At 41.1% G+C, this 14366-nt stretch overlaps 1 protein-coding gene across 1 annotated transcript in view; it reads right to left on the reverse strand.

The window, feature by feature from the left end:
• The window catches only part of abca4a (ATP binding cassette subfamily A member 4a), a 31143-nt gene that overhangs the window by 9588 nt on the left and 7189 nt on the right, over positions 1 to 14366 (reverse strand). The window contains exons 9-28 of the mRNA XM_035914593.2: positions 13539 to 13773; positions 12441 to 12580; positions 10113 to 10229; positions 9644 to 9841; positions 7547 to 7752; positions 7289 to 7465; positions 6851 to 7073; positions 5876 to 6097; positions 5412 to 5616; positions 5239 to 5316; positions 4870 to 5082; positions 3769 to 3946; positions 3543 to 3674; positions 3272 to 3411; positions 2962 to 3099; positions 2128 to 2306; positions 1781 to 1883; positions 1169 to 1374; positions 854 to 908; positions 595 to 675 (exon numbers count right to left, since the gene is read on the reverse strand). Coding sequence (XP_035770486.2) covers positions 595 to 675; positions 854 to 908; positions 1169 to 1374; positions 1781 to 1883; positions 2128 to 2306; positions 2962 to 3099; positions 3272 to 3411; positions 3543 to 3674; positions 3769 to 3946; positions 4870 to 5082; positions 5239 to 5316; positions 5412 to 5616; positions 5876 to 6097; positions 6851 to 7073; positions 7289 to 7465; positions 7547 to 7752; positions 9644 to 9841; positions 10113 to 10229; positions 12441 to 12580; positions 13539 to 13773 — 3226 coding nt within the window. The remainder of the gene's footprint in view (positions 1 to 594; positions 676 to 853; positions 909 to 1168; positions 1375 to 1780; positions 1884 to 2127; positions 2307 to 2961; positions 3100 to 3271; positions 3412 to 3542; positions 3675 to 3768; positions 3947 to 4869; positions 5083 to 5238; positions 5317 to 5411; positions 5617 to 5875; positions 6098 to 6850; positions 7074 to 7288; positions 7466 to 7546; positions 7753 to 9643; positions 9842 to 10112; positions 10230 to 12440; positions 12581 to 13538; positions 13774 to 14366) is intronic.

Consider the following 14366-nt stretch of genomic DNA (forward strand, 5'->3'; position numbering starts at 1 on the left):
GCTAGCCAAGCATGTTTAGTCTTCACTGTGACCGAAAAGCATTTGCCAGCAGTGCTCAGTAGCCTGACTTTGGCTGGCCTAATAGCAAAGCTGAAGCTCTCTGCATTACACTGTTGCCAGGAATAACCTTTGCCAAAATAAGTAGTAGAAACAAATACATAAAACGAGATTAAAAGAGCATCTTATAATCTTAAATGTTAGTTTCATCAGTGACTGATGGGATTTTCTGGCCTGGTGAGGTTCTAGTTAGCTGAAAACAAATGCTACAAGCAGAAGGAAACAGCTAGCATGGCTTTGTATGTTAGCCTTTTCAAATCTACTAATGGAGCCGTTATGTACCAGAGTAATTAACTGGTCACTTCCTTTGTGTATAAAATGTTTCTAAGCTTTTGAAAACTTTATTACAAATTTTTTGTCAGCTTTTTCATGTTTTTTATATATGCTAGGCTAACTAGCTGTTAGTAAGTACTTTCATTTTTACCATGCAGAAATCTCTTTATGTTATTTCCTTTTTAGTGTAACCTTCACAATAACTGTTGTTTTCCTCACAACAGCAGCTACTGGCCAGAGCTGTGAGCTTAAAGACGCTGTCACCTTTTAGCGGTTCCATATCAACAGCGACTCTGTTGAATCCACAGAGACTAGCTCGAGAAATCTGTTGCCATGACTTGTTGTCTGAGAGAGTTAAAGAATGGATATGAAGGACATAAAACATGATTATGGGTGGACTGAGAAAACAATCAGAACTGTCCGGCTCCAATCAGGCTTTGATAAATCAACAGGAAGAAAAGAAGTGGTGAAAAGAAAATTCTGCCCTAGATTGAGCTGTTTCTATAGTTTGTTCATGCTTTACCTTGAAAACATTTCCTCTTGGTTGCATTCCCATCTGCAGTGACCTTCAGAAAGATCTGCAAAAAATAAATAAATATCCATTTTAATTTCAGGACATAAGACGAAGAAAGTTTAATGAAAAAATCTTTTTACAGAGACAGCCAGGCAGTGACAGATTGCCGGTTTTTAAAGATATAATTATTTTTTGCTTCTTTATTTTTTAGTTATGGAGTCACAATGTTAATTTGCAAATGTAAATGACTATTGATATTATTCCTATTATTGTAACTGCATGAAACTACTGCTTTTACTTTCAGGGTTATTTTTTTCCACACACCTCCTCCAGAGACGTGTCAGACACACCAAAGCTGCTGAGGCCGATGTCCAAGAGAGTTTCCTCCAACTCCCTGAAGAGGCTAGCATAAGCCCTGGGCTGGAAGTTACGATTGGGCAGAAGAAAGGTGAGCTCCTGGCCAATAGCCTCGATCAGGCGGGCCTGGGGCACATGATGATGGACCAAGGCTGTGATGCTTTCCATGTTACCTGCAGATAAAAAGATAAGATAAGAAATATATTTTTGCCTTAAATTAGCCTTTTACACATTATTCTTTGCATTTAATCTGTTACTCAGTGCACTTAATTTTAACACTAATAATGATAATGATTTTAATTTTATAGGTCACAGTATTTCACAGTGAATACAAGGCGTTTCTAGGTGTGTTGTCAGCAGATACAGTAACCAGAGTGACTGCAATCCATTGTAAAGGTATTATTCATCAGCCTGGCAAAGGGAGTGTGCCCTATAGTCTTAATAATTAGATTAATAGCCTAAAAACAGGTTCAACGAAAATGACAATAGTGTTGGCATAACAAAGTAAACTCTGATACTAATAATATAATGAATTAATGGCCAGCTTTTCCCACGGTAAGTCTTCTAAATGTGACTCACCATCCATCTGTCTGTCAGGGGTGTGACTCTCCTCCCGGTTCGCTTTAAATGTCGAACATTTCGAGCACACGCACGAGCAATCCTCTGTGCAGTCACAGCTAGACTGAAGGACACCGTAACAAGATATTAATGAGAAATCGCTGTGTCGCAGTGTTAAATATACCATCAGAAAAATAAGAAATCCCGCTGTGTTTTCTTTGTAATGTTGGGGGTTTTGCAAATGTTATAAGGAGGAAGGAACTTAACTTTAAACCAGGTTTACTTTAATTTGCAAAACTACAACATCTATAACTTTAAAGAGGATAATGCACAAATATACAACAGGTTCCCTCTTCCTTAGTTCCCACCTTGAGAGTGTCATGCTTCATGCGGCGTACAAGAGTGAGGTAGAAGCCAGCACCAAAACAGTTCTTTAGGAAGATTGGGGAACCGCAGCAGTAGAGGCGACCCTGAGAAATGATAGCCACGCGGTCGCTCAGCAGGTCAGCCTCGTCCATGTGATGGGTGGACATGATCACTGTGCGCCCTGCAAACAGCAGAGAGAGAGAGAGAATTTAATAAAGAGAGGCTGAATAATGGAAATATGCGTTTGATTTAAGAAAAGCTTTTCAAAGCTGTGTAATAACTCGTTTTTATTATGGCGATTTCAGTGGAGCTGGTCTGATTGTGGTGTCATAAATCCTTCCCGCCCAAGAATATATTAAACACAGTCATCCATGTTATACTGGAGGCATCTGTCAGTTGCAATAGAAAATATATCATTTATTATATATTTCACTTTAAAGTATGCCAGAAAAGTGTAATACGTGCTGTTGGTAGTGGTTTTGTTGCTATAATGATTTGTGCAGGATCTAAGCTTAATTATTTGCTGGCCGTCTAGACAAACCAGTCAGATTTATTCATCGTCTAACCTCTACAGGCCATGTTGTGTAACAGGTCGAGCTAAGTGTGTTTAATGATTTTCATTTTAGATTTCTTCTAATGTGAATAGTCGAGTTGGGTAATTATTTCTCTGTATGAGCACTTTTGTACTCAGAATATTTTCGTGTAACACATAATAATGTTTTCTTAGTACAATCTACAATCGCAAATACAACACATTGGTATAAATATTTTAAAAAACCAGTAAGGTTTTTAAAATATTTATACCAATACTCGTCTAAAATGTCGATCAGTGTTACCTGCACGGTATTTGAGTAGCAGGTCCCAGATAGAACGTCTGGAGTAGGGATCCACCCCAGATGTGGGCTCGTCCAGGATCACCACCTTGGCCCCGCCAACAAAAGCCAGAGCAACAGACAGCTTCCTCTGCATGCCCCCTTGAACAGAACACCATCATTATACATTATTGTGTGTGTGTGTGTGTGTGTGTGTGTGTGTGTGTGTGTGTGTGTGTGTGTGTGTGTGTGTGTGTGTGTGTGTGTGTGTGTGTGTAGTCTGCATTACAGTGAGCTTTGATAGATCTATGTGTGCATCTGCTTCCAAGCACACCTGAAAGATTCTGGGTCAGTACATCCCTCTTGTGAGGGAGACCCAGATCCTGCAGCATGTTCTCCACCTCCTCCTCAGCCTCTGCTATTGGACGGCCTTTCAGCAGAGAGTAGAAGAGGATGTGCTCTGCCACAGTCATACTGATAAAGAGCAAGAGAAAGACAAAGAAACAGTGATCCAGCTATACAGTACGGTGCTATTTTTATATCTGTTTGCTCATGTAACATGTCCAAAAACGACTTCTGTTATTAATATGTGAGGAAGTACATACTACTGAAAAAGGACATTGTGTTGAGGACACATTCCCAGAGACTGTCGGATAGTGTCCATGTCCGTGCGGATGTCTTTCCCATAAATGGTGGCTGTCCCTGAGGTGGGAGGATACATACCAGTCAAGACAGACCTAGGAGAGACAGAAGAGAAGAAAACAGATATTAGTATATTTTCTTTAGTCTATAGATATACATCGATGGGCATCTATGTACTGTTTGGCATACATAGTGGTGGTCTTTCCAGCTCCATTGTGCCCCAGAAGGGCAGTAATCTGGCTCTCATAGAAACTGATGGAGAGGCCATCCACAGCCGGTCTGAAGCAACTACCGAACATCTTGACCAGGTCCTTGATGCAGACACCCTTTACTAGATCATCTGGCTCTGCCTCGAAGTAAGGCTGCTCTGTGGACACCAAAGACACATTTCATCTCTTTCATTTGTCTAGATATGGAGTTAATAATGCAAGACAAAAGAAAACTACTGAATACTGAGTGACAGAATATATGTTTTTCAGTAAATTAAAAAAATGTAATATTTCCCAAATGAAAGCAGGAAGGAACATATGAGCTCAGCCAACTGGAATGCCATACAGTGCAAAGGAAATGTTTCCATCACTTATTAACTAAGCATAAACCTGAAGGGTTAGCCGTGCACGTTCACAAATGTCAGCAAGTGCAAACACATACAAGGACACTGAGTTCCCACACAGGTAATGTTGACAGTGATAAATGGAAAATGAGGGGTGAAGTGAATGCAATGAAAGAGAGCTCTGATCCTGCATTGAAATCAGCCTGGAGAAACATTACATAAGTCCAAGTCATAAAATACATAATTAACTGTACTGGCAAAAATGCACCCTATGGGAGGAAGCTAGTTCACTCACACAGACATGTATCTTGATTTATCAAGTTATTATCATGTATCATATCACTGTATACAGTGATAAAAACCATATCAATATGAATAATAGTGACACTAAAGATGGCACTGGATTGATACTAGCGTAACAGGATAGGGTTCAGTAGCCTTGTGAATGGTGTTGAATAAATTATGTTTTCTTGGAAGTTAAAAACACCTGCAATGTAAACAACATACAGCAGATTTTGATAATCCTGATACCCTTTGTAGGTTATAAAGTAAGTTTCATTCAGCTTGATTCATGTGTTTAGAGGGAACAGACTTGTATACATATGCTACGATCTTTATAGTAAGATGTGAAAAATATGCTGTAATTTGTTCTTTAAATTGAGAAAGTAGCAGACAGTTAAATGTAGAAGCGTGTTGTATTTTTATACACTGTGGTAAAGCTGCTCCATCCATTATACCGTCTTTCTCCTGGTTCTTCTCGGGCTTGTTCTCCTTCCCCAGCCTCTCACGCTGGTCGTGATGCTCACAGGAAGGTGGATCCTCTTTACTCTTGGTTTTCTCTGGGCTATTCTCCTGATCATGGATTCCATCTTCTTCTTTTGTTTGCTCTCCTTTCTCTTTGTTTGCAAGATTATCAAAGCCTTTTTTATCCAACTCCATTCTGGTGTTGCCTTTGGGAAATGAGATTTAAATTAGTTTGTTGCTAGATGACAAAAACATTATATTAGATTTATGACTGTTTTATGACTCTTATCTGTCTGCAATATCCACTCTCAAACAAATTAGCCCTCCCACGAAAAAGCATCCGGAAATAATAGCAAACGTACCTGAAGCTGGAGCCACAGTGTTGAGCCAATAACAGGGCAGAAAGGGAAAGTAAAATGGACGGCCAATTCCATACTGTCCTATGATGAAAATAAATCGTGTTAAATAAATGAACACAATTATTTATAATGAAATAGCTGTAACAAGACCCTTTAATATTCTCCTACACACTAACCAGGGAATACATTGTCCAGGTACCACGCCAGAACCCCATAGAGGACTGTGTCCAGGCCCATCATGCAGATGGAAGTGAGGAAGGAGAACTCATCCCCCTCCAGGGGGCTTGTCTGGATGTTATCCCACTGAAGACCCAGACCCTGCTCCTCATACCTTGACAAATACTCTGTCCCAAACCCAAATGCCACTTGAGATAGTAGACTCTGAGAAAGGAATCAGTGCTAAGATTATCTTTGCTTGACATTTAAAGCAAGTCTATCAACCATCTGTAGTCTCATGTGTTATTCCTGTTGTCTGTTCCCAAGTCTGCATCAGGGTTAAAAGTAAGGAAACAGAAGTAGCTGTGGTTGGTACACATACTGTGTGTAAGTATTACTGATTCTAATGAGCTAATCCTGTTCTATAACTAAAACTAAACAACAGCCATTATTAGTAAGCATGCTTTCAACTTGAGACACCCACCACCAGGAGCTTCATGTCTTTGGTGATGCGGTCTTGCCAGGCGAAGCAGAAAATGTGCGGAAGGTAAAGGGTGAAGTAAATGATACCACAGCAAGCAGCTGCCAAGTTTGCCTGGTTGAAGAAGACGCTGAGAAGGAAGCACTGCATGATGGTGGCCGTGGTGAAGGTGAGCAGAAACAGGAAGAGGATGACCGGGTTGCTGTAGTTCAACACCCTGCCTCCCTGTAGTTAAGGCAAAAAAGTGCATGGATGATGTTTAGATGCTCAGTGTGCTTGTACACTGGAAGAAAAATGGTCTTTAAAATAAATATTTGATGGCTTGGGTAAGTGAAAGACTCATTTATTTCCCCAAAACCAAATTTACTGGGTTTTAAGTCATTATGAAGCTTTTGAAAATTTTGAGAATATAAGATAAGAAGAGCTAATAAATAATCACCACAAAAACAAGAAATACTTATGAATTTTCACACATAATTTGGAAGTTTTAATATTTATTTTTTGTTTCTTTTACACAATACTCCCACTAGATGTCACAACAGCCCATTTTACAATAATGTGCCTGCCGAGTAACTTGCTGTCTACACGAGAGAACTTGTGGCTTAGAAGTGTTAATTATTCACCGGCACATTACTGCAAAGACACTGACATAATTCCCATGATATCACAGTATTCACAGTTATTTCATTAATGATTTATGGGTTCAGTGAGAAACTATTATCCATTTATTATTTCAAGGTAAAACACTTGTAATGATTCACAGTGTAAGGCATGATTTACTGGTGCGTTATATAACAGATGCACTGATGTACTGCCTCTGGTAAAATGCCAGATTGAGGTGCAAAACTAAATGGTTAAATTGCAACTTCATGCAAATAAGGAGAGAGCTGTTGGTAATCAGATATTTGCTTGGATGAGTTGAATAAAAGCCCAGACACAAAAGGAGCTCCTAGAAAAAGCTAAGCTCTTTTTTCTCACCATGATGATGGCCGTAAGAAGAGCTGTGCTAGTGCCCATCACAATAAAGCTGTCAATAAACCAGGTGGACCAAATGACACCGTTGGTGACCCCTACGGCCTTAAGGGTCTCCTTCAACCGCAGTTCCTTCTCCAGAACAATGCTCTTTGCAATCATGGACACAGAGTAGACCCAGGCCAGAACCATGAAGATGGGGAAACAGCGATTGAGCGTCAGCATGAAGCTTTAAAGGAAGACAAAGAGGGCAAAAGTGATGAAGGACAAATGTGCAGTGATTGTTGCATACATCTCACAAGTTGTCAGCTTTCCTGCCAAGACAGATCAGTTTTGGCACATGGACAGATAATTTATTGCTATACCTTGAAAGTAAAAGCTATGATCTGCAATGACTGTTAAATGTAATTATTTGCATTCTTTAATTATAATAATTCCACTAACAGATCATCCACGTAACAAGGGTAGGGCATCTGCTGTAGGTAAACACCCAGCGGCCGCTCCTTTCCTGTCTGTGTCTTGATGATGGCATGCTCTATTATGTCCTGCAGGTAAGCGAAGCCACCCCAAACGTAACGGAGGTCATCCATAGGATCAGCTCTGGGGCCTGGATCCCAGTACCTGAGGAATACACGCATATTTAGCTCCTACGTGTTTACTGTGCGACACTAAATACAAATTTAAGTAGAATTTCATCCTAACCTGTCTTTGACCTTATTGGTGCGTTCCACTGCATCAATATCCATACGGATCTTGAACTTAACATGAGGCGGGGGATTAGTAGTCCAGGAGTACATGTTTACAAAGACGAGGCCTGCCCAGAACTTTCTGTCCTCCAGCATGCCTAACGCCCGATACGTAACGGTATCCTCATCAGGCACAGCCACAAATTTATCCAGAATCACACACTGGGAGCGAGAGAGGGAACAGAAGAGAAACAGTCAACTCAAAAACTCAAAATAAGTTTCCTAACAGGTCGTGCCGTCAATGCTTGAGTTTACCAGAGGATTCAATGAACATTCATCAAAAATTCGGTTCAGTTCAAATGTATTTATATAGCACCAAATCACAAGAACAGTTGCCTCAAGGCGCTTTACATTGAAAGGTAAAGATACCAACAATCAGACGACACCATATGAGCAAGCATTTGGCGACAGTGGGAAGGAAAAACTCCCTTTTAACAGGAAGAAACCTTCCCCAGAGCTTAATAATGATGATTAAATGCAAAATGGTGTATAAACACTGTGTTTAATCCTAATCTGTCTTTATGGTCAATAAGGTTTGGAACCTCGACAAGTTCAATCAAATGAACATTTACCAAATGAATAAAAACGTACAGGATAAACTTTTAACCGGTGTAAAAGTCTTCAGTAAACGCTATAAGAAGAGAAAAGGGGAAAAAATGACTGAAAATCATGACTGTCTTTACAAAAATGAACATTTTAATCTGCAGGTGGTGCTAGAGAAAAGTATATTACCAGAGTCTTGAATTCAATCAGTTTGGAGAACTGTGAATATCAAAACTTCATTTGTGGCTGTTCCATAGTGACAGACAAATACTGCCACTACTCAAACCAAACCTAACAGAATGGCTCGAATGTTAAAGACAACAGAGGCTAGTGAGTCACAAAGACATGTGTGTATCTTCTTGTGCAGTGGTTGTCTCTTCAATGAAAACCGTGTCTGATACAGCGATTCACTGTAAGTGAATGCAAATAGGGAGAGCCTGGTTTTAAAAGGGATCCCGCCAGAGCAAAAATATTTACCTCTTTGTGTGCAAACACACATATGCATCCACGTATATTCATCTACAGTATGCATTTATAAACCCATTATCCAGAACACGTACTGAAAACTACTCCAAATCCAAAAGGCCTCCCCTTCATTTAATCAAGCATCCAACTAACAACACTGCGGCCCAACTGGGTGGTGAGATCTGAATGCGTGCCACCAACCTGACTCAGCCAGCCATCAAGCTCACGTTCATTGTTGCCTCTTTATAAAGGATGGTGGACAGAGTGACAGCTGTATCTAATCGGCCTCAATCGTTCCCACTCTCCCTGTCACACAGAAGTGCTGTAAGCTTCAACTTGGACAAAAACACAGAGCACCAACGATCTACCCAACCATGCCCCCAGATACCCCAGTGTCACCCCCAAGTGTGATAGGCCTCTCATCCTGCTCAGCCTGTACCGGGAAATGGGTAACTTTGTTTCAAACACATTGGCCCACTCATAGTGGAGGGCACTCACAAGAGATGGTCTGTGATGCTTTTCTTTTATTTCACCCTCCCTCTCAATCAGCAGTAAACAAAAGAGACTTGACAGCCAGTTTGCTGCTCTGGCTCAGGCCCACCTGGGTGGATTTCCATGTCTTTGGACAGGGGGACAAATTACAGTTCCCAGAGACACTATCTAAATGTTTAGATCATGTCAAGGGTTGCATTGAGCACGTAGCGGTTAGGTAACCAGGGCACTGAAATCAGCGGGTGACAGGACCTGTGAATAATTGGATTATGTCATGAAAAGGCCTGTCACCTTCTCAGGTGAAGTGAAAATTGCACAACAGTCTGCACTCTTACTGTCAAAGTCCGACAGGTGAAAAGGTTAAAAAAAAAAAACACTCTGCAAAAATTATTCTGACACTTTGGATTCATCTAGAAACGCCAAGCTCCCTTTGACAAGTCAGTATAATTCCACACACTGATACACACTTCACAAAAACAGAAGACTGGTACTGGAGAGGCGACTGCAGGAAGAAAATGCTAAATCCCCCAAGAAAAAAGCAACAGCCACTCACATCCCCATACTGGTTAAGCATCCGAATCACCCGGTCTGTAAGGTTGAAGATGTCCCGCCAGTCAAAATCAGGCACGTCATCTGGGCGTTCCTCTGGGGGGCCGCTGTGCAGGAAGTTGAGGATGTGTTTGGAGGAGAAAGGCGCCATCTCCAGACTCCGGTCGATGAAATCCATCACAGAAGGATTACGGATGGTGTCCTGAAATGAAAGGAAGAAGGGTCATCACACTTACTTAACTATTTTTTCCCCACTAACAGAAGCAAGAACCAGTAGGAACACGATAATCCTGCCAAGACAAGAACAAAGCATGCAATAATGTTACTGTTATCTAAAGTTATTAGACTGATAGATTGTTGAAGACAGGTCACTTTATTAGGACATTAATATTTTGTTAATCTACTCTGTGGTTATCTTTTGACGTTAAATGGGCCTCAATCACTGACACCTTTTCATTCACACACTACCCTACCCGGATCATCTTGACTTGGACTCCATCTTGGAAGAAAGCCCAGATCTGAGGAGCAACTTCTTCCCAGGCCTTCCCCATAGTCCTCAGCCTCTCCAGCTCCTCAAAGGTAGTGTTAGCCTACGGGAGACATGCAAATGAGCATGTCAGTAGTTGGAAAGCGTTAGCCAAAGCGAGGCAAAGCTATTCAAACTGTTCCCCGTATCTTAATGGAAAAACAATCAGTAACATAGGAACAGGTACAAACACAACCACAGTTCAAACAATATACAGAAGAAATGAACAAGTTCATTAAATCTGCACGTGTGTACACAACATTCAGACCTTCAAACACACACTCTGTCACAGATCTCCTAATCTCCCGCTACATACCATTCCCACATTAAACTCCCTGTGAAAACAGGATCGGCAAAGACAACACACACATTCTCACACAAAGAATTCCTGTCGGCCTGTATAGATAACCGGCAACTGTGCAACAAATATTTACCGCACGCTTATCGTTAAAACCCTGAATGTGCGTATGGGTACGCTACAGTGCTTTGTGTGGCACACACCCAAGGCTGGCTACTTCAGCATTCAGCCGTGTGCAGTGGGGGATGAAAGCACTCAAGAGTACACCCAATTAAACGCCTTCCCCTTGTGTGTGTCTGATTTTGGGTGACAATGGGGACAATGGAGCTGGGGTGACAATGGAGGCTGTTGGTGACAACTGGCTGAATGCATTCAGCCTGCCCAGTGAATCCCAGTCAGGTTCCCACAAGTGAGTGCTTCCTCAGCCCATGAGGCAGTTTGAAAACAGCAGGCAAAAGAGGAGAACAAGGGAGCTAGGGGGGATTACTTAGTTCCATAATTTTATCAAAGGAAGCAATCAAAGTATCTTTCGAGTAGCTGACGTGCAACTTTGAATATGAATATCTATACAGACACAGCAGCACATATGATGCATCTAATGTAAGAGACACTGTAAAGATAAAAATAGATGTTGATTGTGCCCTCACAGAATAAATATGCCTCTATCTATGCTTTCCAGTAAAAAGAAGGCTCTGAAGTATGTGACTTTGCACTTTAAGATAAATTCTTACAGTGTAACAAATGAAAAATAAGCACGGTAACGGCAGGATACAGTACAGACAAGACCTACATGGCTTACATAAAACAAGGGCAGTCACATAAAGCGTGACAACATATGTTTAAGCGCATGGTTCTTCGCTTTCTTATGAAACACGCTGATGCATGACAGGAGCTGAGAGCATGACAACAAAGAGCCTATAGAGGCTATGTTTTCAGTCTTGTAAAGTAATGGATTAACCCCTTGCTCATTACATTCCTAGACCAATCAAGTTCGCAATCTGAGAGAAGAGGAAAACAAAGAGGTCATTAAAGGTTGGGAAGGAGGAAACGCACGTTTTTGTGTGTCTCTTTTGTGTCCGATCACACATCCGTAAGGAGACACTTTGTTGCTTACACAACAGTTAAAAAGGCCGCGGCGCCATAAGACTGCGCCGTGGTTTCACCATAGCCGATCAGCTTGTGCTCTTGCATTGCGATCAAACCATCCATGACCGCTACCAACCCACCCCCGCCCCTCAAAGGCCTTTGACCAACACGTATCTACATCTAGACACAAAAGGTTGGACATGACTTGATGAAAGCTGATCCCCTTTTGAAGGAAAACGCATTGTTCACTACAGTGGACGCTGCTCCAAAAGACAAACAAAGACATGGAGGTTACTGAGTAAAACAAACCATCTAAAGGGGGTTATCTGTGATACATTTTTCAATTTTTTAGATATTTTAACTATGTCTCTTTACGTGGTTCAATCCTGTTAACTACCAAGTTATTTCAGTTTTCACTGTTAAAATGTACAAAATGTGCAATAAATCCCTCACGTATTGCCAAGTATCAGAGTTGGAATCTACCAGGCATTAAATACATCAAGCTACGCTTTAACATGCTGACTGTATGGCACCTGTGTTATGTGAATCAATACAACATACCTGCTATAGTTGAAATCTCTGAAGTACATGTGTCTGAATTATAATAAAATATCTCAACTGTTGCTGCCAAAGTCCTCCTATCAGCCATCCTAAAACACCTCCAAGCACTTATTTGGGCAATTATTTTGAACTCCTCAAATAGGTGCATTTATTAGCCAAACATACTTTACTTTGAATAGATATAAATCTGGATATAAAAACTGCATAAAAACACACAGAATCACCAGTCAGAGCTCATTAAAAACTATTTAAAAGCTGTTTTTATTCCATAGAACAAGGTTTTGGTTTGACACCATGAGCTCCACCTGTCATCTCCTAAATGCCGCTTACATTTTGTATGATCTTTCTGACTGCTGGAGAGTCAGGGGCATAGAGGATCCGTCCCATCAGCATGGGCTTCACAGAGTTCCACACAATCCTGGTGGCAGGGTTGGACTCCAGTTCTTTCATCAGGTCATTGCAGAAAGGAGCTGAAGGGAAAGATTATTTGTTATGTAAAAAGCTGTTGCAATATAGGTCAAGCTAGGCACTTAAACAGAACCCCATTAAAGATGCCATGGCACAAAGAATTATTTGGAAACCAATTACAGAGTGCATAATTATTTTTATGCTCATCTAAATGTGTTGCATAGGTTGGGCAGGGTGGAGATCAAATTAAAATTTGCTGATAAAGATGAGAGTAGACAGTTTTTCAGTCATTCAGCCATGCATCAATCCATCCATTGTTTTAGCCCATTATCCAGCTGACAATGGGCAATCCACATGCAGAGACTGTGAAAGTAAAGAAATGCTGCTGCAACTTCCTCCACTTCCAAACTGCATAAAGCAGGAACACGACTGACAGCTGAAAACTCCAGCAACACTGGCTTTATGCAGATCAACTTTATAGTAGGTGATCTAACAAAAAAGCCTCTCATCATGGTCAACACATTGCTGGAGTTCTTCCTTCCACAGCATGAAAAGTATTGGGAGACCATGCGCTAAATCCACAGAAGATCTGAGCCCAGTTTTCCAAGAAACTTCCATATTTGTATATGGGTTTTAAGAGAATTTGCAAATCAGCAAAGTGGGTTAAAATCACAACTCTTATACAAAACTAGAGGGTTTGCAAATTAAAGGTTACTCCAAAAAAGAACGGCAGCAGTCTCAAGAACAGTACTTTTAGTTTGGTCTGTCATACAAGGTAATACAGATGTATATGTATACGGGCAGGGATAGCTCAATAGGTAGCCTCATGATTGGAAGGTCGTGGGTTCGACTCTACTGAACGGCTACCCTGAGGTACCCCTACACACTGCTCCCTGGGCGCTGCATTGGTGGCTGCCCACTGCTTCACTAGGTGAATGGGTTAAATGCAGAGAAGCAATTTCCCTACGGGGACTAACACATACATACACACATATACACACATACACATGGTGTACTCACTGGTGCTGTTATCATATGTGTAACGGTCCTGTGCCCACCCAGTGCCGATACCCAGGAATGCTTTGTAGTTATTGTCTTCATACCAGTTAAAGGAGGTGACTCGGGAGAAAGCCCCCTCAGTGTACCCGCATACAAGGCTGGAGGCGGCAGCCATCACTTCCCTGAAAGACAGATTTTTCTGGAAGAGAGGAGTCACGACCTGGATGAGCTCCCTGAAGCTACTCTTCTGGAACAACTGCAGAGAGATAAGAAGAATCATTCAAGCTTCAACAAACAAAAAAAGAAGATGAAAACCTTTTAGATATAATCTAGCAGTTATCTAATGATAAAGATATGTTCAGCAGAAATCTATAAATAGGCTGGTGTAAATGTGTTTTTTACACATCCAGTTTCTGTCATAGGTGTAAACAGTATACACCTTCAGGTGTTTTCAGCTCAGCCAGAGTGTATACAATCAGGCACTAGCCATGCAGTCTGCCTTTACAAACATTTGTTAAAGCACTTCTTCCCTCCTAGATATTCCATGATCAGCTGTAAACAGTAAATGGAGGTGCATAAAAGTGGCCAGATGTTCCAAACCTCATCTCGCACTACTATCATCACAAAAACTGTGTGCCAGCAGCTTCCTGGCTGAGCAGCTCCTGTAGGTGTAATGTGTACTTTTGTCCATATATTTTATCCTCTTATTACAGGGTCAGCACAGCCACTAAAACACTGCATTAAAAATATCCTCGAGATTCTGTGTGACCCGGCTGCAGTCTTCTACATCTTCCATATTAACTTGTTAAACGTTTTAGTGTCTGAGACATTAAATTACTTAAAACTGAC

This window comes from Neolamprologus brichardi, chromosome 9 (assembly GCF_056152115.1).
Source record: "Neolamprologus brichardi isolate AB-2024 chromosome 9, ASM5615211v1, whole genome shotgun sequence".
Lineage (NCBI taxonomy): Eukaryota > Metazoa > Chordata > Actinopteri > Cichliformes > Cichlidae > Neolamprologus > Neolamprologus brichardi.